The sequence below is a fragment of the Lycorma delicatula genome, chromosome 11 (genome assembly GCF_047948215.1).
Source record: "Lycorma delicatula isolate Av1 chromosome 11, ASM4794821v1, whole genome shotgun sequence".
NCBI lineage: Eukaryota > Metazoa > Arthropoda > Insecta > Hemiptera > Fulgoridae > Lycorma > Lycorma delicatula.
In genome coordinates, this window is record NC_134465.1 from 43,187,276 (window position 1) to 43,210,240 (window position 22,965).

At 30.8% G+C, this 22,965-nt stretch overlaps 1 protein-coding gene across 1 annotated transcript in view; it reads left to right on the plus strand.

The window, feature by feature from the left end:
• The window catches only part of LOC142332519 (uncharacterized), a 71,233-nt gene that overhangs the window by 24,914 nt on the left and 23,354 nt on the right, over positions 1–22,965 (plus strand). Inside the window, exons 4-5 of the mRNA XM_075378966.1 lie at positions 2,497–2,814; positions 21,824–22,057. Of these exons, the coding sequence (XP_075235081.1) occupies positions 2,497–2,814; positions 21,824–22,057 (552 nt within the window). The remainder of the gene's footprint in view (positions 1–2,496; positions 2,815–21,823; positions 22,058–22,965) is intronic.

Here is a 22,965-nt window from a genome sequence, read left to right on the forward strand (position 1 = left end):
AAAGCAAAATCTACTTAGTTGATTCTGTATTATATAAAAAATTATGTCATTTTTACAGTACAGCTACATTCAACAATTTATTGGTGTAATTTGTATAATTTCCTTCTTTGTTTTTTAAAAATATTTTATAATTAATAGAACAAGAACAAAACAAAAGTAATGAAATGTAGTAGAAATAGCGAAGATGGACCACTGAATGTGAAAATAGGAGGAGAAAAGATTATGGAGGTAGAAGAATTACTAAAGATGGACGAAGCAGGAGTGATATAAAATGCCGAATAGCACACAAACGAGCCTTCAGTCAGAAATATAATTTGTTTACATCAAAAATTAATTTAAATGTCAGGAAAAGATTTATGAAAGTATATGTTTGGGACATCGCTTTATATGGATGTGAAACTTGGATGATCTGAGTACCTGAGAAGAAAAGATTAGAAGCTTTTGAAATGCGGTGCTACAGGAGAATATTAAAAATCAGATGGGTGGATAAAGTGACAAATGAAGAGGTGTTGCGGCAAATAGATGAAGAAAGAAGCATTTGGAAAAATATAGCTAAAAGAAAAGACAGACTTGTAGGCCACATATTAAGGCATCCTGGAATAGTCGCTTTAATTTTTTGAGGGACATGTAGAAGGAAAAAATTGTGTAGGCAGGCAACATTTGGAATATGTAAAACAAATTGTTAGGGATGTAGGACGTAGGGGCTATACCGAAATGAAACGACTAGCACTAGATAGGGAATCTTGGAGAGCTGCAACAAACCAGTCAAATGACTGAAGACCAAAAAAAAAATTAATAGTAATTCTTTGATTTTTGATGTTTCAAAATAAATGTAGAGCTTAATTAACAAAACATGCTGGTTGAAGATAAAAACAATGGTATCTAGTCATTTGTGGGTCGAGCACTGAGTAGTGTCTATATTGCCCAAAGAAGGGTATGTGGTTGCCAAGATTACATCCAAGTGAAGGAAAGACTGCAAATTCAGGCTGTCAGAAACTGTGACTTTGTAATGGAAATCTTCCTCAGCTTTCTTTCCTGTTTAAAAAAAAAAATATTAATGCTGTTCTGAAATAGAAGTCTTTTTTTAAAATTAATACACATTTTCATTTATCTGATAGCGAGTAACCTTTCAAAAAGTTTCTTAAAAATCTGAAAACACATTTGGCTGTAGAAATATATTTTATTACCTTTGTGATAAATGTAGTTGTATCTGAAAGTACAGTGCTATAGTATGTCATCTTGGTAGTGACTGTGTTAAATTCAAGTTTCATTTTTATTAGATAGTTTCATTATAACTGTTTTACTTACTGCTTGGAGTAATTACTTCTTGAGCACAGCATACTTAAAGGGATCAATAATAATCATTAACAGGTTTGCTTCTTTTTAACTTTTACTTAAAAATATTGAAAAAAGAATATTTGTAAGGTTTTAATATGATGTAAGGGATTTTTAACCATCATAACAATCTTTGTATTAATAACATTTTGTACAATTTTTTCCTAATATTTTAATTTTTTATCTCTTTGCTACAAGTACTTAAATATTTTTGTTAATTTTTTTAGCCCTTTTATGTGTTAATGTAGTCTTTTGATACAGTTGAAAAGGTTATGCATATAATTTAGGAGTTTTATGTATATATATATATATATGCGTGTGCGCATGAACACAGGTGTCCCACAAAGAAACTTGAGAAACTTTCAGAACATGTTCTTTTTTCTCGTTTTTTGTCTTCAGTCATTTGACTAGTTTGTTGATGCAGCCTTCAAAGATTCCCTATCTAGTGCTAGTTGTTTCATTTCAGTATATCCCCTACATCCTACATCCCTAACAGTTGTCTGCCTGCACAATTTTTCCCATCTATCTGCCCCTCCAATATCAAAGCAACTATTCCAGGATGCCTTAAGATGTGGCCAAACAAGTCTGTTTATTCTTTTAGCTATATTTTTCCAAACGCTTATTTCTTCATCAATTTTCCGCAACACCTCTTCATTTGTCGCTTTATCCACCCATTTTATTTTTAACATTCTCCTATAGCACTGCATTTCAAAAATCTTTTCTAATCTAATCCTTTCTTCTCAGGTACTGCGATCGTCCAAGTTTCACTTCCACATAAAGCTACGTTCCATACATATACTTTCAAAAATGCTTTCCTGATGTTTAAATTAATCTTTGATGTAAGCAAATTATATTACTAACTGAAAGCTCATTTTGCCTGTGCTATTCGGCGTTTTATAATTGTTCCTGCTTCATTCATCTTTATTAATTCTTCCCAAATAACAAAATTGTTCTACCTCCATAGTCTTTTCTCATCCTATTTTTATTATTTTCCTGTTTACATTATAAAGTTTAAGAGTCTAAATATTCATATTTTATTTCTTATTTATTTATTGTATTGTGTTTAGGACAATGTATAACACTCAAGTGTTTATAAAATTTACTAAAAATTTCTATAATTGAGTTCATGTAGGTAATTTTTTGTTTTTTTCTTTGCTGTAGATTGTCTACAGTCCTGGAAATCCAGGTACACCTCAAGGTAGCACAAGGTTAACTGGAGGTTATTCACCTTACGGCAGTCCAAGCAGTAACCATAATCCTAGTAGTAATAATACAAATAATAATGCTGCTAACAGCGGTAATAATAGCGGTAATAATGTGCCTCGATCGCAACAGCAGCCACCGCAACAAAAGCCACAACCTCCTAGGCCGCCTTCTGGACCCGGACCACCAAATCATCCGAATCATTCGCAAGCGACTCTTCAGATTAATCAAGCACAGCAGTTACATATATCGCAGTCACAAGGACAACCTATACAAGTGAGTTATTAGTAACAATTCGATAATTTATTTTTTTTAAATTAATTTTTTTGTTCAATGTTTGTTACGATAAAAATTGTTTTTTTTTTTCAGTTCAACAAATAAATTTCTATTTTTTTTTCTTTTTTCTTTCATTATCTATAATTCGGTCCTGTGAAATTAAAAAAAAAAAATTCTCCAGTTTATTTTTTTTGACAACTGTTAAGTTTGATTTGTTTTTGTTTTTGATTAAGATGATTCTATAATTTTTGAAGTTTCAAATCATTTTCTTTCTAATCCTTCTTTTCTCTTCACATTTCTCTTTAACAGCCTAGATTCCAAGAAATATCAGTCTACATATCATTGGTATCTAGTCAAATTTTGTGTGACTCGATTGTTTTCTTATTCATTATCATCCCCATCAGGCTGTTTTCTTCTATTGTCCTTTTATTTTTGACCATCCATTACAATTTTTTATTTTTTTAATTCTGTTTGCAAAGCATGAGTCAGTGTTTAAATAATTATTAATCATATTAAGTTGGATATTAATGATACTACATTACATTACATTACCTATATTACATTATTTCTACCTATGTAGTTAGTTAGTTCTTAGATGGTGCCACTAAAATATTGTATTGAAATAAGAAAATAAATTCAAAAAAGAATAATAAATGGACTAATTTAAGAATAAATGGAATTATTTTTATTTGATTAGTATTGAAATTATAGATGTAATTAACCAAACTAAACGTACACTCGCTTCACTCACTATTCAAGGTTATTTCAAGTGTAGGTTAAGTTTGGTTAGATTATATTTATAATTATAAGCATGTAATTATAACATGAGCAAGGTTAATTTATTCTTAAATTAGTCCATTTATTCATATATTTTTTTTGTATTTATTTTCTTATTGCAATATAATGTTTCAGTGGTGCCATCTAAGAATTAACTAACTACAGAAGCAGATCACTTACTACATTAATACCTTAAACTATATTGGATATTTATCCACATTACCAGTTCTAATACCTTCCCTTCTCTCCTGAAGCTCAATATCGATCACCATTCCTATCTTTTTACTTAGTTCCATTAGTGCCAGTAAGGCCATCATCATATGACAAGAGTACATGTTACGATTTATGTTTTTTCTCACTAATCTAAATTTACAAACGGTAGTTTTTATTTAATATTTTATTAGTGTTTAAGTTGGGTGACAGACTAAATACTAGTTTTGAAATAAACAAAGTGCTTTCCCAATGTGAAAGGGAGGACTGTGATGAACAAGATACTTTAAATTTTTTTATGGAATACTGAACAGTATTATAGTAATCAACTTTTTTGTGATATATGTACATCACTCAGTCACAAACGATAAAGCCAATGACAAGAAGAGCATTTGCAAAGAAAATCAGCATGGATTTTACTATTCCGAACATTCAAGAGAGACAAAAGATGCCAAACTTGTCAAGGCCTCTTTTAGAGAAACATAAGTGACGTTGTTGGTTAATTGACTTCTCAAGCTGATAATGATCATCAAGAAGTCAGAACAGAATTGTTATGATTTTGCTCTGTTAAGAAGCGAAGAATGGTGCATTTTCATAGAAAAACTGTAGAACATATATTTGCATGGATCACTGAGGAATGATGTGTGTTGTAGAGTGCATAGAAAAGTTGTAAATGGACAAAAACACATTAAAAATAAAGGATTTGAATTAGTTAAAATTTATATTAAATTTTTTTCAGTTCTTGACAATTTTTTCTATTTTGTGTAAAAGCAGTATGACCGTTAGGGTTAACAGGGTCCATCTTCAAATAAAAAAAATCTGATGTGGACACTAAATGACTTACTTGTATGCCTAATTAATTACAAATACTCATTTTTAAAAATCTTATTTCACTAATAACTTCTGATTTTTTTTCACATTTTTTTTATTGTTATTCAATTATGTATTGTAAATTTTTTTTTATAACCACAGGTTAAAAATTATTAATAAATCAATATATTTAAATTAAAAACAAAAAGATAAAAAAATATATGTATATGAAGTCGAATTCGAATCAATGTGCCCGTCCCCTTGTAAGATCCAAATATTTCATTAATTAACATTTTATTTGGCTATAACTCTGGAACCAATGAAATAAGTACCACTTATGATATATTATGGAAAAGCTCTCGGTGAGGGCTTATTACTACAGTTAAGAAAAAGTAAAAAATCCAAATTTTGTTGATTTTGGGCTTTGAACATTTTTGGTCAAGTCAAACAATCAAAAGGAGGATAGGTGCACAACTAGATGTTACAACAGTCCTAAATCCAAAATTTCAACATCCTACGCCTTATAATTTTTGAGTTATGCGAGAGATATATATGTACGTACATATGCCACACCGAAACCATTCAAAATGGATTCAGGGATGGTCAAAATAGATATTTCCATTGAAATCTGAAAACAGAAATTTTTCACTATCACAATACTTCCTTTACTTCATACAAGGAACTGTGAAAAATATGAACAAACTTTATTACTTATTCTATAATTATTACTATGCATAAACAGAATTTTTCAATTCAATTTATGATGCAAGCCACTGTAAGGTGAAGAAAAAGAAAATAATCACTAAGAGTTAAGTCAGAGCCGTAGACTGGATGACAGAAGATTTTGTAATCATATTTAACCTTTGTAAAGTTTTTATTATTTAAAGTTAATTTTTTTTTATTATTAATAATTATTTAAACATGATATCATATATATGAGAATCAGTTAGATAGTTAAAAAATAAAAAATAGAAAAACACTTAAAAAAATTGTTCTTAGAATTGAAGAGATATGACAAGGAAATTAAAAAATTGGGATATAAATTTTTGTATATGTTTTGTATATATATTTTGAATATGTTTTTGTACATGTTTATAGTGGTTACTTTCCTGAAATTTTGTAATACTTGTGTGAATAAAAAATAAATTTTAATAGAAAGTACTTGATGGTGACATATTTGCATTATGAGGACCCTAAAATGTATGGTCGGATTATATCAGTTAACCAGTCTGAATTCAATTCTTCTGAAATAAAGAAGCGGCTATTTGATGGATTCCAGAAAGTGCCAGCAAGCTGTCAAAGATAGAACCAATGAAGTTGTCTCAATTCCCATGACATTTTATATAAATAAGAATAAATAAAAATTAAGGAAATGGAAGGCAAGATGTAGATAATGAACCCACAGAGAGACTGCTTCTGATTGTGTTTGATATCTGATGTACTCATCTCCTACAGCTAACAAACAGAGATATTTGAGAGATATTGTTAAGAGAGTAAATGAAGTATGGAAGTTCAGTAAGGAAAAAAGTACTTGTGCTTTTTTAGACCTTGATACAAAATAAGGAAATTTTTGTTATGCAAAGGAATTCAATGTAAGATGCATTCTGTAATTATATTATTATATAACAGATTGAGGTTAAGCCCAGTTTCAAGGTATATTGGAAAGTACAAGGCAAAAGAAAAAGAAGTGAATATATAATTAATTGGTTTTGGAATGTCTTGAACATCTAATAATAGAAATGTTTGAAGAAAGAATTACAAAAGTATGTTTACTAGTAGGAAATAGTAGAAAAGTGAACAAATTTTAGATCTTGATAAAGATCACAGAATGGAGTATTAGAAGGTTTTGTGGGAGGAGGAGGTTTTTGATGATGATGATGATGTACAGATGATCAATGAAAGACAAAGGCTGTTGATAGATTTGTAGTTTCAGAATTATCTTGTTATCGTGCAATTGCCTGTGGGAGAGAATAATAATATTAATAATGACGATGTTCAGTTTTTCTTTTGTATTATTTTGATTTTTATCCATTAAACAGTAAACACATTTTGGAGTGCTCATATTGTAGTGAAATACTATGATGAGATGTAAAGGATATTAGTATCACTAATATTCTCTTACAAAAAACACAATTATTTTTTTAGAAATTACAATAAATATTTATACTTTTTCAGTGTCTGGCACAATTTGCTTAGTTACAAAAATAAATTATTATTTTCTTAGTCAAATTTTGAACACTTTTATTTATGGTTTTTATAATTTATGTTTGTTCTGTGTTAATGTTATTTGGCGTTTTTACATTAATAATTAACGAAGTTATGTTTTGAAGTGCAGTTTCACAATATTTTTGGCTCATTTCACTGTCTCTATTTAAAATATTTTTTATTTCATTTCTATGCTAGTAAAGGTTTAGTTTAGTAGGGTTTTAGGTTTAGTTTTTTTGTTATGATAAATCTATAGTTAAAAATAAATTCATAAATTTTGAATTGATGAAGATCTAACGATTAGATTTATGATTACTAATTTACTCTCCAAAAGTGTGCATGATTGAGTTTGAGGATAATTATCTTGGAAGTTGGACAGCCTAATTTTCATTAAATGCACATAAAAATGTAACTTGTTTATATATATATATATATGTGTGTGTGTGTGTGTGTGTGTGTGTGTGTGTGTGTGTGTGTGTGTATATATGTGTGTGTGTGTTTTAATTGTAATGAAATTCTTTCTTCTAAAAGTAAAATCATCATCTATGTTAATCATTTGAGATTTAATAGATGTATTTAAAACAGTGGGACCTTTTTATGGTTATTTTAAATTTGTAAGTAGATAAAATTAGGTTTAAGTATGTTTTCTTAAAAAAAACTTTTTTCAGGCATCCTAAAAAACACTTTCAGTAGTAAAATTATTGAGGTTTTTTTAAGTTATGAAATTTTTTATACAAAGGATGTTCAATAATTAACAAGACAAGTTGATGTAGAGAAAAACAATTTATCCAGTGACAATGAAATTTACACTACTGATCATGTATTGCTTTGTTGTCATCGAACTGTTGTGTAAAAAATCTTTGAGCGGGCTGAACAAATGAAAATTCAAATGGGGCTAGGTCTGGGCTGTAAAGAGTATGTGGCAACATTTTCCAACCCAACTTCTCGAGTGTTTCTCCTGTTGTCTGAGCGATATGGGGGCACATGTTGTCATGCAAAAGAATCTTTTGAGAGAGAGCCCTGATGTTTTTGCCTTTTGTTGGAGCATGCAACAATAGTAGTACTCACCGTTCATGGTATGTTGTTCATCTAAATAGTCACTAAAGATTATTTTATTTTGCCTTGTGAGTCCCAGAAGACCAGCTGATGCGCAAGTTTTGAATTTTTTTTTAAATGGGTGAATCTGCATGTTTCCACTTAAGACTTTATCATTTGGATTTGGGCTCAAAATGATGTTTCCATGTTTCATCAGATGTTATTATACAGTCTTGAAAGTTGTTTCCTTCTGCTTCAAACTGTTCTTTTAGCTCAGAACAAATGCGAATCTGGGTGTCTTTTATGGGCTTGAGTCGACCATCTTGGAACCCATCTCAAACACATTTTGTGATAATTCAGCACATCATGAACGATTGAATGGGCAGTTCCAACATTAATATTACACAAACTAGCAATTTTGGAAATGTTGACTCTCCTGTCTTTGTGGGTAAGATCATTTGTGCAATTTTGCAGTGCGGTAGTCAAAACTTCAACCGGTCTTCCAGATCGGTCACACTTGTTTTGTCCGAATTAAACTGTTCCACTGACTTATACATGTTGCTGTGGTTTAAACACTTTTCAAGTTATCGTTTCAACATTGTTGAGTAAATTTCTGCTGGTTTCACACCTTCTAAGAGCAAAGATCTTATCACTGTATGTTGCTATTTTAGCATACACATTTCAAGCAGAATTGACATTCTGAAATCAACGAAAAAGGTTACATTTAAATTAATTATGATTGAACAGCTGATTAAATGTGTTCCCAAGGTTGCCAACTTGACCCTCAAAAGGTTTCATTGTCATTGAATGACCTGTTTTTTCTCTATATCAATTTGTCTCATTAATTTTATTGAATGTCCCTCGTATGTATAAAACTGTACAGGCTAAGTTTTACTTTATACTGTATGAAAATCAGACAGTCTATTTCCGTGGTAGATGTTAATCCTGAAACTTAATTGCATGTAATATTTAATTAGAAAACATAGTTGAGATCTAATTCTTGTGAATATAAAATTATTGTTATAAATATATGTAGTAAAAGATTTTGAAGATTATATTTAATAGGGAATATTATTTATTTGAATGATATTTTATTTAAGGGAATGATTTTTTTTGAATTGATGTATTAGTTATTTGAACGATAATTCTTAAGGGTGTAGTACATATTTTCTATTTTATAATAAAAAGAAAAAATTTCTTAAATTTCTCTCTGCGCGCGCATAGAAAAATTGATTGTAAGTTACATGTTGCGAGTGAAATAAGTGAAGGATTTGCTTTATTTTTATTCCAAAATGAATGGTTTTCTTTTCTGTTAAAAAAAAAAAACAAAATTAAAAAAATATATATATGCAGTTGAAAAATAACCAAAAAAAGCATGGAATTATTAACTGTAAATAATGAATGAATAGATATTTAAAAATTTGATTTATTGTAGTGTTTGAATCTGTTTATAAAGCATTATTACAGGTAGTTTTATTGTTATATTTAATATAAAATTTAAATAATGAATTCGTTATTAGCTGTCTAAACTAGCTTTGTTAAGTTTTTATTTTATTTTATATATGAATTTGGCAATGATTGTTAGCAGGTTTAAAGTGGAATTTCAGTATGAAAAAAAAGGAAGTGTTGTCCCAGTAGACGCGTCTGAAAAATTTATTTCCTTGATTTAATGATATAAACTTGTATGAGAATTATGCTTAAAACGGCTAAACTGAATTAGTTGTGTTCATTAATGTAATAAAACTTGTTGACGTTATACATGTACCCATTGTTAAATATTAAATAGAAATTCAGTTTTTAATTTATTATCTAATTAGTAATGTAAAAATAGAAGATATTAATTATAAATATATTTCTTGGTTGTTTTTTAAAAGTAATTTCTTTTAATTGCTTTTAATTAGTGGGTTTTTATGTTGTGAAAGTTTTTTATTTCTTTTGAAAGGTTTTCTGTTTGCGTTTGTGTTATTTATGATTTAAAAAGTAGAATACCATAAAATGAAAAGAAATCATGAAATGAAATGAATTGTTCCCTAGGTTTGAACTTCTCTTTGAAATACAATATTAGTTCTTGAGACCTCTTCAGAAATTTGAATGAGTTTTCAAGACAAAAAAAAAAAAAAAAGGTTCTTTTGATCATAGTTTTGTGCCCATAATATAGATCATGTTCGCAGTCAGTATTATTTAGTAAATTAAATATCCCTCCTCTGGTAAGCCTGACAAGTTACTTTTTATTCATGAGAACACTTGGTCATTTTCTAGAAGAGTGTTGACATATTTCAGGTCACCTGCAACCATTGTGTTTATGCCACTTAACGAACAGTACATATATATCTCCTTTTATGTTATTATTTATATTTATTATTGTTAACATTAATTTTTAATTAAAAATTTAAATCTTATGTTGTTGTTTGAAATGTTTTTATTGAGAAATGCTTTTATCGAAAAGTTTTTATTGAGTGGTGAATTTAAACATTAAACTTATTCATGTTTTTCACTCTTTAAAAGAGCATATAAAGTAATTCATAGATATTCATTTTTTTTAAATCTACAAAATAAAGTTTATGAACATTTTAAATGTTTTGTTCATGTCCATCAATGATTGATTTGACAAAAATGAACAGTGTTATTTAAAAAATGTATAAGATAATTTTATTAACATCTATACAAAATTATTCTAATTTAAAGTGACATTATTTTTGTGGAATCAACAGTTTTGGACATCATAAAAAGTTTACTATTTACATAATTGCTTTAAAATATTTGAAAAAGTAATAGTATTTTAACTGATGATGGGGGGTTTTTAAAGAGCAAAACATAGAAGATCAGATTATAAACAAGCTGCAACTTGCAATTTATAAATTTCTTAAAATAATTTATACTTTATTTACAAGCTGTTGCTTGCGGCTTTGCTATTTAAAGGATGATGTTTTAGTGAGCATGTTGGCTGTTTAGTGTACTTATTTTGGTAAGGATTTCTTGGTCTTGTCGTCTAGTGGTTTAGTGGTTGGCTTTATACTGGGGATGTTCAATGCAGACTTTGTTGGCTGGATATTTAGCTGTCATGAATATGTTCTTTTAATTGAACAGAAGACACTACTAAAAATCTATTTGAGCGCTTGTTTGTAAACTACATTAGCAGGTTTCCTTTTAGGTGCAAGATTGATTAAAGAATTAGGTATGCTCATGAGTTAGGAACAGTATATGTAAAACTGTCCATGAGAAGCAATCTTTCTGTAGGACAATTCTTGCCACTTTTGTAGTCTATCCCTATGACTTATCGAAATGGACTCAAAAGATATTCTCTAATCGTGTAAAGATATTTGCAGAATTAACACAGACACCCCTTTGGCCACATTTTGATTTGTCCCTGCTGGTTTTCACTACTGGTAACAACTTTGGTTTCTTAGATATAAAATTTTCATGAAATATTTTGCTGTCTATGTTTGCCACCTTCTTAAGTTTGATTTTTGAAAAATTGTGACCAAGACAATCATTTATCAAACTTTTGGTGGTAATTATTTTTCAGTCTCTCAAATTATGCATTGAATCTCATTTTTAAGCTTATGAGTAGCTAGTGAATTTTTGGGGATCCACATTACTTTTCACTTTTTTTTTTTTTAAAGAAGGAATCCACTGATATGATCTTGGAGGTCAATTTTTTTCAGTTTCATGAAAAAATTTGTCTTTTAACAAACTTCAAAGCTGATCGAGCATCAGCTCAGGCAGCTGATCAAGTATGCGTGTTGCACTTCTATTGACCTCTAGTCTGTTCTGCCTGGACTACAGCTGTGTGGCGTATTCGTCCGCTCAGTCCACCACTTTTAGAGTGCTAGATTTATTCCATTATTCACTCATCCATCCTGTTACAGCTGCTTTTTGCTCAATCCCTGTGGTAAGTATGCTGGTAGAAAGTGGTGAGCAATCCCTTTCTAATAGACAGAATTAGATGATTTGCACTTATGTAATTCATATTAAAGCACAATGAAATCATCTAGCATTTGTTGCGGTGTTCTCTAAGCAGCATCTGATTTGATACTAAGAACAGCTGAGATCTACTGCTCCATTAAGCATCAGAACTCATACTGTCTTTCTTCAGCTCTAAATATACAGTTGCCTTCAGTCGTTAATGTTTCTCTATGTTATTACCCACCTTGGCAGCCTTCTCTCGTTAATTACTGCTTTGATCTTTGTCCATATAATAAAAAAAAACAAATCCAATTATTGTACAAAACAAATTTTGTAATATTAGAAATAGGATCAATCCTGATGTTAACAGTTTATACTGTCGCCGAATGGCTTCGATGGCATGTGGCACTTAATAACCTTGTAGTAGCCCTGAGAAGGGCTGTTGTTGTCATCGATTAGCTTTGACGGCTTGTTGTAATTTATAATCTTGTGGTAGTCCGGAGAAGGGTCGTTTTTTGCGTTAGCTCTGAGAAGAGCTGCTGGGTCCAGAAGCTGGTCTCCAGCGAAGTTGGGGAGTTGTGGGTTGTCCATTGAAATCAAATCGGCCTTCTTGTCAGCGGCAGTTGGAATCCTGCTACAGCACGGCAGTGGTGGCTCCCAGAGCCCTGCAGTGTTGGGTCGGTGTTGGTCGTCTTTTACCAGTGTGGCCGAGGCGGTTCTCCCAGAGCATGGTCGGCTCCTGCTGCTGAGTCTGCCAGCCGGGGCAATTGAAGTCTGGCGAGCTGGAGCGGGAAGGTAGCAATCTGCATCCAGCAGCTGGCCTGGTCAGCCTGCCGCTCTGGCAGGGATGTTGGCGTCTGCCAGAAGATCCCACGTTGAGGCAGCCAGGGAATTTCTGTCTTCTTCCATCTTCTTTTTCTTGGTCTTCTCCAGATGGTTGTCGATGATGAATTAAAAATTTACGCTCGTGCATGCTCTTTTATTGGAGCCTGATAGTGGTAGAGCCACAGCGCTGCTATAGTGCGAGAACTGCACGGCATGGGAGGACACTTGTATTAGCCTGTATGTATACTGTACTCCCACTCACATCTTAGCTGCTACCGATGTTGTCTGCCGATATTAACTTAGGCATACATGTGGTAACAATAGGAATAGCTCTAGAAACATTAATCAGTAGGTTATGGTTTTGTGGTTGGCAAGAGAACATACATGTTTGATCTTCCTGCATCACCAGTATTTTCGTTGCAGAACTGTATGCAATTAATAAGGTCATACATATGGTTAGCTCAAAATTTTGACATGTTCTTGTTTGCTCGGATTCCATGAGTGCCTTATAGGCAATTAGTGACGTATACTCCAGACACCCTGTTGTTTGTGAGTTCAGTGTGTTATTTCACAAGTGACTAGTAATACAAGAGTGAGCTTTTGCTGGATCCCTAACCATATAGGAATTTTAGGCAATGAGTGCACAGACAGTGGCAAACGAGGCTATCTTCAGCATCCTTTTACCAGGTTCGTTTCTTCTAATGATCTTGTCTGTTTCCTGAAGAGGGTAGTTCATGATGTGTGGCAAATCGAGTGGAATGCTACCGTGAACATTATACTTCGCCCAATTAAAAAAACTGTTTCACCTTGCAAGTTCCTCATGCAGAAATAACTGTCAAGAGAAGGTTATTATTTGCTGTTTGTGAATAGGCCACACTAGGCTCACTCATGGATACCTGGTGACTCACACAGATGCACTAATTTGTGCTTCCTGCCACTGCTGACTCACAGTCTACCACATCCTTGTGGATTGTATCTGTTATGCGGCATTGCATTGCAAGTTTAAACTTGGGGCTAACATGAAAACAATTCTGGGGGATAGTGAAGTGTTGTTATTTTCTGTTTTATGATTTCTTAGAGCCATCCGTTTATATTCAAATATATAAATTATTATAGTGTGTTCCAAATATCCATGCCATTTACTGTAATGCAGATTGCGATTTTATTTTTCAAAATATATAATGTGATTAATCCTTTTTTTTTGTTATTTCACTTTTAGCATGCGTTACAGGATTTTTTACTTCAAACACGTATTTTTTGTGTCAGGGTTTCTAGTTTTTAAATTATTTTCAACTGTCCAGTTTTAGTAGAATAAATGTCGTATCTGGGTGATGTTTTTACGTCAGTATTTTTCGCCCTGAAAAAAAAATTGAACTTAGTTGGCTGTGTGGCCTTGTTGGAATCACGTGTTATCCAAATCTTTGTTGATCAATTATGGTAACAAAAAGTTGTTTATAATTGTAATTTAAAGTGCTCATTTACTACAAGCACGTGGCCATTTTCATTTTCAACAAAGACAGCTCAGTAATACCTTTCATCCAGTCAATAAACTTGCCAAGCAATGACATTTAGAAAGATTACCTGTTTATGGATTTTATTTTTGGCATGTGACAGTTAATATTTAACATAAATATTAAGGTGGAAGTGAGCTTCACCTTTGAAAATGTGATTTTTTGCTAAGTTCATTAGTTTTCAAATACCTGATTGACAAACATACAATGCTTCTTTTGATCTGTTTGCTTAAATTCTATCGTCAGCTGAATCTTATATGTACAAAGTTTTCTATATGGTGATCCTGACGATGTATTTGCTGTGAGAAGTGTGGAATTTGACATTCTTCGATTTTTAGCAATATTTTCACAAACTGTGGTGATATTTTCAGAAAGTTTTTAAATTAAATGAGCAATGCATGCTAGTCCTTACACCTTATCAGAACTGGTTTTCTTAAGTTTATATGCAATGTAAATCATTTCCTTTGTTGGTCAATTTTGCATATTGAAAAAAATCATTGTTTGCAAATTGTATATTTCACAAAACACTTTTAATGGCCAACAGGTGACATATGTAAAACAGTGACATATGTAAGCAGTTAAACAGTGCTACTTTTTGGTAGGCCTAGCTTAATAACATCTGATACCTAAACCTATTACTTATTAACTTATTTAGACTATGGTCTTCTTGTTTTTATTTATTTTTTTAACATAGTTTTGATGTTACACGATCTTGCTTCAGATTCTTTCATTAGGCTATTTATTTAACATAGGCAACATCAGGGACAGTTTCTAATGGATGATGATGAATTTTGTAGTGTGTTAAAAATGCCATTTCTGACTAGGACTCGAACCTGGAACCTCTGGATGAAAGGCAAATATCCTACCACTGTTACAGAGAGAGGCGAAGTAGCCGTGGGAAAGATAATTTTAATATTTTGTCCTAAATGCTGTTTTCTTTTTTTATGAGGTTATATTATAAAATTTTTCTTATTCATTTTTGCTTAATATCACTACATAAAAATTTGGTGACCTTTTTATTAATTTTAATTCTTGTAATATAAAAATTTGGCACATTATTTATGTATTCTTTTTATTTTTCATATAAAAGTTGGTTGTGTAATATTGGCTGGTTATAAATACAATGTACTGTTTTTATATATGGTATTTTGACTACAAACAAAGAGTCCAAATGAAAACTGGTACAATTGCACATTAGTGTTTTCATTGCCATCTTTTTTTTTTTGCTATATCGGATTGGATTTATTATGATTCTAAGAAGCTATTATGTTATAATATAAAAATTAAACGATGCATCTGGCTAGTCAGTAAACATAAATACAGTTGATAGCAACAAAAATACAGTCGTTTTCATTAATGGTTTCACGCTGTCAGCAATGTTACAGGTATCTGAGAAGCACAATGCTACAGTTTTACATATATTTAAAGTTAGATGGTAACAGTTTGCCGTTATGAATCCACGTCCATAGATCCATTTGTCTGTGAATAATGTTTAGAACTGCTAATGTAGAATTTTCAGGTCCTTTTAAATAATTTTCTTCAGACATGTAGTTGTTTGAAAAAAAAGTAACAATGTAATAAATGTTTTAAGATTTCGAGGGGAAGGTCATTAATAAACCAGAGGAATAGCAAGTGGACAAAAACACTTACTATCTTTACGTTCTATATCTTGAAGGTGAGGATCTAAATATTACATGTGTATTCTTATCAAAAGATTAAATTTCATTTATCTGCATACCATCTGTAATGAACAACCCAGCCAATTAAAAGCAGCTCCTCTGATGTAGCTACTGAGTTTTATCATTAAAAAATGTGGAACTAAATTAATACCTTTTTTCTTTTCGTTCTGATCACTATGGATCAAGTTTGCATAGTTTTGACTTCTTCTTTCCCAAAAGTTTTTTATACTTTTGCTGTGTTGTTACCTTCACTTTTATAAATTTATCTTTATACAAATGCTTAGAATGGTTTACCATTTTTAGATTTGCTTCTTTTCTTTAAACCGGTCGGTCTTTGTGGCTCTGTTTATGTAGACATTTAATATTTGTTTTGTCAGTCTTTGGTTGTTCATTCTGCATAAATTAATACTTTGAGAGGAAAAAATTAATAATGGAATCTTTTTTTTTTACACAATTTAAAATAGTTTTAAAAAACTGGTTATGGCTGTGTTGATAGACAATTTTATTTACTAAAACCATGGTGCAAGTTTGTCACATAATTTTTTAAATGCTTCAGTAAAAAACTGATAATAAAAATAAATCCAAACATAATCTAGAAAAAATACTCACTATTGTTTTTGCAAAGAGCATAGAACATGATATAAACTGTTCGTATATAAAAAAAAAAAAACTATGTAGGTACAATGTTTATGGTAAAAAACTTAGAAAAATGACACTTATATAACTTATTATGAAGAACAAACACCTTTGGTTTCTGGATTAACAGTTTATTACATAAATTATACAGTGTTTATCAAAAAGATTCATCATATTTCAAAAGATTTTATTTTTTAAACAACATATAGGATTGTGTTGAGTTTTAAAATACATGTTTGAATATGAGATTTTAATTTTAATTTTCATAGTTCTCCCCTTACTTAAGCGATCATGTCTTGTGTTAGTGCAGAAACTGTAGGCTGTCTACAGTTGTTAGAATAGGGAACATAAACAGTTTGACAAAATCCACTAGAAAAAAATATCATAGATAGTGAGATCAGGGGACCTTGGTGGCCAATGGTAAAATGCCAGATTGGTAACCCCTTATGGCCAGTCCATATTTATTACACTTCTTTGTTAAGAAAAGCTTAAACTTGCACTGTCAATGTGGTGAATACTCCAATTTGTTGAAAATAAATCTGTTACTGCATGAAAAGCCAATTCTATAATGTTTGTAGAAAAGAAATTCCATAACTCAGTTTCCCATAAAAATGTACGGGTCATAAACGTTTTCTTGAGAAATGGGATTAAAGACATCGACTTTTGAGAGAATCTCTCTTTCTCTCGTGCTTGACTGCAACCATCCAGGACTTACCTAGCGCAACCTATGTGGCAGTTTACCTTTTCATGTAGATGAATTGTGGTCGCCACTTCAGTGAACACTAGGCATGAAAGAAAAGTGTCTACCCGTTCCTGCTTGTCAAGGATAAATTCCCAAAACTCCATGTCATTTATTATCTGCAGATAGCTTGTACCAATTGAAACAGTTTGTATGGTTTGAATAACAAAATTACTGCAAATTATACCAGATAGCCGTGTGAGGAATGGCTAACTAGATGTTGACTGACATGACAAGTAGACTTTCCAGGGCGACATACAAAATTCTTATCAGATATGCTCAGCATCTTAGTCTGATACACTTGGGAAAAATCTACAGCCAGTGCAGATTTTCCTTGAATAAACATCTTGAAAACTGTCAATGCTAACGTTGAATATTCTGAGCAGTAGCAGTGGACATTTTGTCAGGATATTATTGATGAAAATCACGCTGCACATTTGTCATGAACAAACACTTGTTGAAGTGAAGAATGTAGATTGCTTTCGATTATGGAATTATCATCTTTATGCAAACTGAATGGAGGCATGTCATAAAGGGACCCACCTGCTGGCAATCAAGTGTAAGTTAGAATCCCCTCTCTGGTTCATTTGTTAGTGGTGAACGGTTGCAGAGTTAAAGCATTTTTAAATCTGATGAATATTTTTGATCCATCTATACTTTCTGAAAAAAAATTGTGCTAGTTTTAATTAAAATATGCTTCAACAAAAATCACTGTGTGTTCAATAATGTAACAAATAACTGTGATAAACAAGAGTACTGTTTATATCATTTGATAAATTGTGCTGTTGATTTATAGTGTAATTTTTTTTAATTATTAAATAAATATCAAAGTCTTGAGATAAGACAATAATGTAAAGGATGAGCCTATTCTTAAACAATATTTTTGTAATCATTATGTGGTATCACAGTTTTGACGCAGTTTTATTTTCACATTGTCTGTCTCCATTCTTTCCTATAATTCCAGATAATCTTTAGGGTTCCTGGTAGCTTCCATTTCCTTTTATATTACCTATTGTTTTTGCTATTGTATCTTTTGCCCATCCTTCTAGGCCTGTTTTAATGAATTCTTTACTTCTGATGGTATGTCCTAGCCAGTAGCTTTGCTATACAGTGTTATTCTGAATTAGCTTTTAATTCTTGTTCATTCTTTAATGTCTCATGTTTTACAATCATACTGATAGAAATAAAACAAATATTTTTAGGACATTTCTTCAGTTCTTGATCTATCATACTGCATAATTAATAGTGGTTATTTTGTAAGACACTCTTAGCAATTAACTTTTTAATGTTTTTATTTTGCTTTCACATTTGTAATCATGGTATCTTTTTTAAGTACCTTCAGTGTCTTATCTGTTTGATTCTTTCATTTTTTATTTAGATATTCTCCGGGTTATTGCTATCTTTCCTTTTATTATTTTTTTCTACCTTCATTCTTAAGTAAACCATATTCCATCATAACATTTTGTAATTTTAAAACTTTTCTTCTTTATCCTGAGGTTCATCTTGTAAAAGAAAGAAAACTGTGTTGTAGTGTGTAAATCTTATAGGAGGGAGTTAATATTCATTCTTTCCATGCTGATCCTTCGTTATAGACTCTGTGATAGTCAATCAATCATTTAATAACCATATAAAGGCATAATTAATTATACTATCTGATTCAGTTCTGACTGGCCATTATATTATTCTGTTTTTATGTACAGCGCCACTTGTGTTTTTAAATTCCATTAATTAAACTCTTTTTCCTTTGAATGACACTAGGTATATAAAATTAATAAATAAATATTTTATATTTATAAAGTCTTCCTTAAAATATTTTTGGGTTTTAGAGACCAGCTTTTACTTTCCCGACTAATAGCGCTATAGCAGAGCTTGAGTGCTAGGAGGGAAAGTATTGTAATCGGTTTCATTGGTTTTGACATTTTGATACCTAAGAAACCAAAAAAGACAGATGGAAATTTTTTTTGATTTTAATGTTCATATCTACATGTGTGTGTTCAGTGTTGGCTCTAAATCACCTTGTATCTCCAGAACTAATAAACCGATTTTGTCCAAACTCGGTCAGATTACTTATCTGTATGGCGTACTGATGCCATTAAGTTTTTGACTTACAAGGTCAGGGAGGTGAGGCTGTAGATCAAGTCACCCTCAGTATCTTGAGATTTTGCCTAATTAAGGTCATATCTTAGGCACATTTGTTTACAATAAAAAATAACAATATTTACAAAATTGCACCTCCACCTCAAAAAATTCTCTAAGCTACTGCTATGTTGTTATGTCACAGGTGAGCGGTAGAATTAAATTAATTAATGATATTTGAAATGTAAAAAGGTAACTTGGTTTGGCCAGGGCTTGAACTCAATCATCTGGTTGACTCGGTATCTGGTGCGATAAGCCTTGTGGCTACATAAGTGCTGACCATACAAGCAAAATTTGTTCCGTGTAAGTTGTGAAATTGCATTAGTTTAGTTAGTGCCAACCATTGCTGCTACTATCACTACACCTGCACGAATTAAATATCTGTGCACGCTTTAGTTAGAATCATTCAATTAAATAAATTAAAAAAATATTAATTTAAATAAAATGAAAAGTATTTTAAATTTAGTTGTGGTATGTGTTTGTAAGCTGTGCATCAGAAACATCCCGCAGTAGTAGGACTTTCCCGGAATGTGGCTTCAGCCACGTGCAGGGAAAAGTCCTACAACTGTGTTGTCAGCTTTTTTCATATAGTTTACTTATCATATGGATCACTCTTTAGAAAAATAGTTTAGCGTAAATCAACCATACTGTGTTGTTTTTAAGTAGTCAGGCTTATTATAGCCTTTGTTGTTTATAATTATTGTATCCTTAATGTGGCAAAGATAGTTTATTTTGTATAAATCAAATTCAAAAGTTATTTAGTAACAGTTTTCCTCCTTATATTAATTGTGTGAAATTACAATTCAGATGTATTTATATTGTATTGTAAAATATCATGTAGGTACAAAGAGTTAGTTACCTAAAAATGGTTGAACTGTTAAAAAAAACTAGATATATTGGTGTTATGGATTTTTTTTATTGACTTATTTTTTATAATTCATTATCTTTTAGTAGTTATTTAGAAATTTTATATTTTTTATTATACTAATTTTATAATATCTACTGTTTATGATTGTTTGACTCATGAAACTTCCATCTAGTGTTTAATTTTTAATTTCTTTTGAGTTTTTTTTTAATTTTGAACTTGTGATATGGATCATATTGATATAATCTGTTTTATAAATTGCAAAGCATTTAAAATTTTTGTATGTTTGTATTTTATTAGAGCATTAAAGTGGGATTATATTTATGCTGCAGTACACAGTGTAGGGTCCAGTTTCACATTTTTTATTTTTATTTTGATGACAGAAGAGTTGCTACTGTATATGCACTTATGAAGTTCATTGACCTTTTTTTTGTAGCTAACCTGGTGATAGTAGAGAACCGATCAGAAACCAGTTTGTGTGGGAATTGTCACTGAATGTGCATGCTGTCTGATTTTCTGTGCTCCTTTTTAGAATTGTTTTTTTTTTTTTACTTTTCATGATGCTAATTATTAATTAAAATTCATTTAAATAAAACAGAATGTAATAAACAACATCCTTTTTATTTCTTGTTATTCACTTTTTTCTTTTTTTGCTTATCATTTCCTTTTCTCTTTCCTTTTTTATCTCACTTTCTATCCTTTTAGTTTTTTGTGGTGCTTCATGATTATTGTTGTTTTTTCTTTAATTATTTATTTAACCTATATGAAAATAATACAGACTGTGCTTTGTTTGCACACTTTGTAAGTTGTGTATGTTTTCTATACTTTCATTTGGGGGGGTTTTCTATAATTAAAAAAAATTTTTGGGGAGGGTAAAACTTAGCTGTTTATTATAGTGAAATAAATTTAAATGAAGCAAAATCTATTTAAAGATATAAAAAATAAATTTAAAAAAATAAATGTCTTCATTCTTTAAATGTTGAAGTTGGTGCCAAATTAAAAACAAATTGCTATTTATTAACTTTCTACTTGTTGATCTGATGCTAATTTTAAAACATCAACTTTTAAGCAATTGAAAAAGTTTTATTTTTATATCTGTTTTTCAAGTTTTTAAATTATTTGTATTTAAAATGTGTGTTGGCCGATTAAAAATGTTGCTTATATGAAGAACAGTTTTTTTCAGAAATATGTAAGGTAAGAAACTGTACATTGATAAAAAAAAAAGGAAAATTGAGAAAATGTTTACCCTACTTAATGAGCATGAGCTAAGTTGGCTGGCTGTCGAGAATGAGGAAGTATGCAATTTCAGGTTTGGTTGAGAGTTGATGCATGAAGAGAAGATGTTTGGCTTAATTTGATGAATGAATGTGTTCAATCAGGAGACTACCAAAGAAATGTTGATGGACTTCCTTCACAATTTGAATTTAAATTTCTCTGGTCAAGGCAGTAATTATCCCAGAAGTTTAAAGTGTATTGGGTTGCATATTATCTTAAACTTTCTCTACACACTTAAGCAGTCACCTGGCTAGCACCTATTCAGCTATTACCCATAGCTACATTCCTATTCAGGTATACTCGCTATTCATCTATTCTTATGAGTTTTCAGGTGTGTATATATATATATATATATATATATATATATATATATATGTTTACATATTTTTGTGTTTATTAGGTTACGATGGCGCAAAATCTATCTACAGATATGAAACCTGCAAATATATCTGTTGCTGCTCATCAGGGATTATATTTTTCACAACAGAATACTGGACCGACGGATGGGTCATATTGTGCTGTATCCCAATCGCAAACAATCAATTTTACTCAGCAAACTTTAAGGCAAAGAGCTGCAGCCGCACGACAGCATACGCATCCACCACCTCATCCACATGCACATCCTCATCATCAGGTTAATAATAGTTTTCTTCATTTTATAGATTTATATTAATAATCTTATTTTAACTTTTTCAAGTTTTTTATCTATACTGTACAGGCATCATGCAAATTGTCTTAAATTACTTTTTAATTAATTGTATTATATTTATGATTTTACATAAAACAAGATTATTTCTGATGAAAACTTCTTTAAAATTTTTGTGAGTTTATTTTGCATATTGTTTAATATTCTCTTGTTACATTTGATGTAAATAAGTTTGATTCAAACTACATCAGGTATATTCAAAAATACCAAATCTTTTCAGAAAAATGTTTTTTACTTATAAAACTTCTATTAAGGCTTAACCCTTCAGAATAATTACATTCTGTTAGCAGTCCTAACAGAGTGAAATCTTTTTAACTCTGCGCACTGCTCTAAACATTTTTGTAACTGTTTGGAATTTCAGATTCCCTTGTAACCCAGTAGTGGACATTTATTGTGTCCGGTGATGGACAATGTAACTACAGTATTCAGAAAGTGATGCAATCTTATGGAAGAATATTCCCTTCTTTTAATTGAGGAAAATTAAGGAAAAATGGGTTGCATGGGTCTGCAGAGAATATTCATTGTTTCCCAATACATTAGTTGTGCCAGTTATGCAGTTATGCAAAATGAAGAATATTTAATAATAAACAATGTTTAAATATTGTTTTAAAACATTTTTTCTCAAATTTATGAGGTGTAAAAGGTGTAATAAAACGGGTAAAAGGTGTATATAAAGTAAAAGGGCCATTTGGTCATTAAAAAAAAATTAATTCGTGAGAAAAGGTTTTTACTTACAGTTTTAGTTTACTACTACATGTCTATTTGTCCACATAATCACCATTCTGTCTGTTCTAAGCACTTTTTGTAATACTGCACCAGTTTCTTTAACTCTTCTG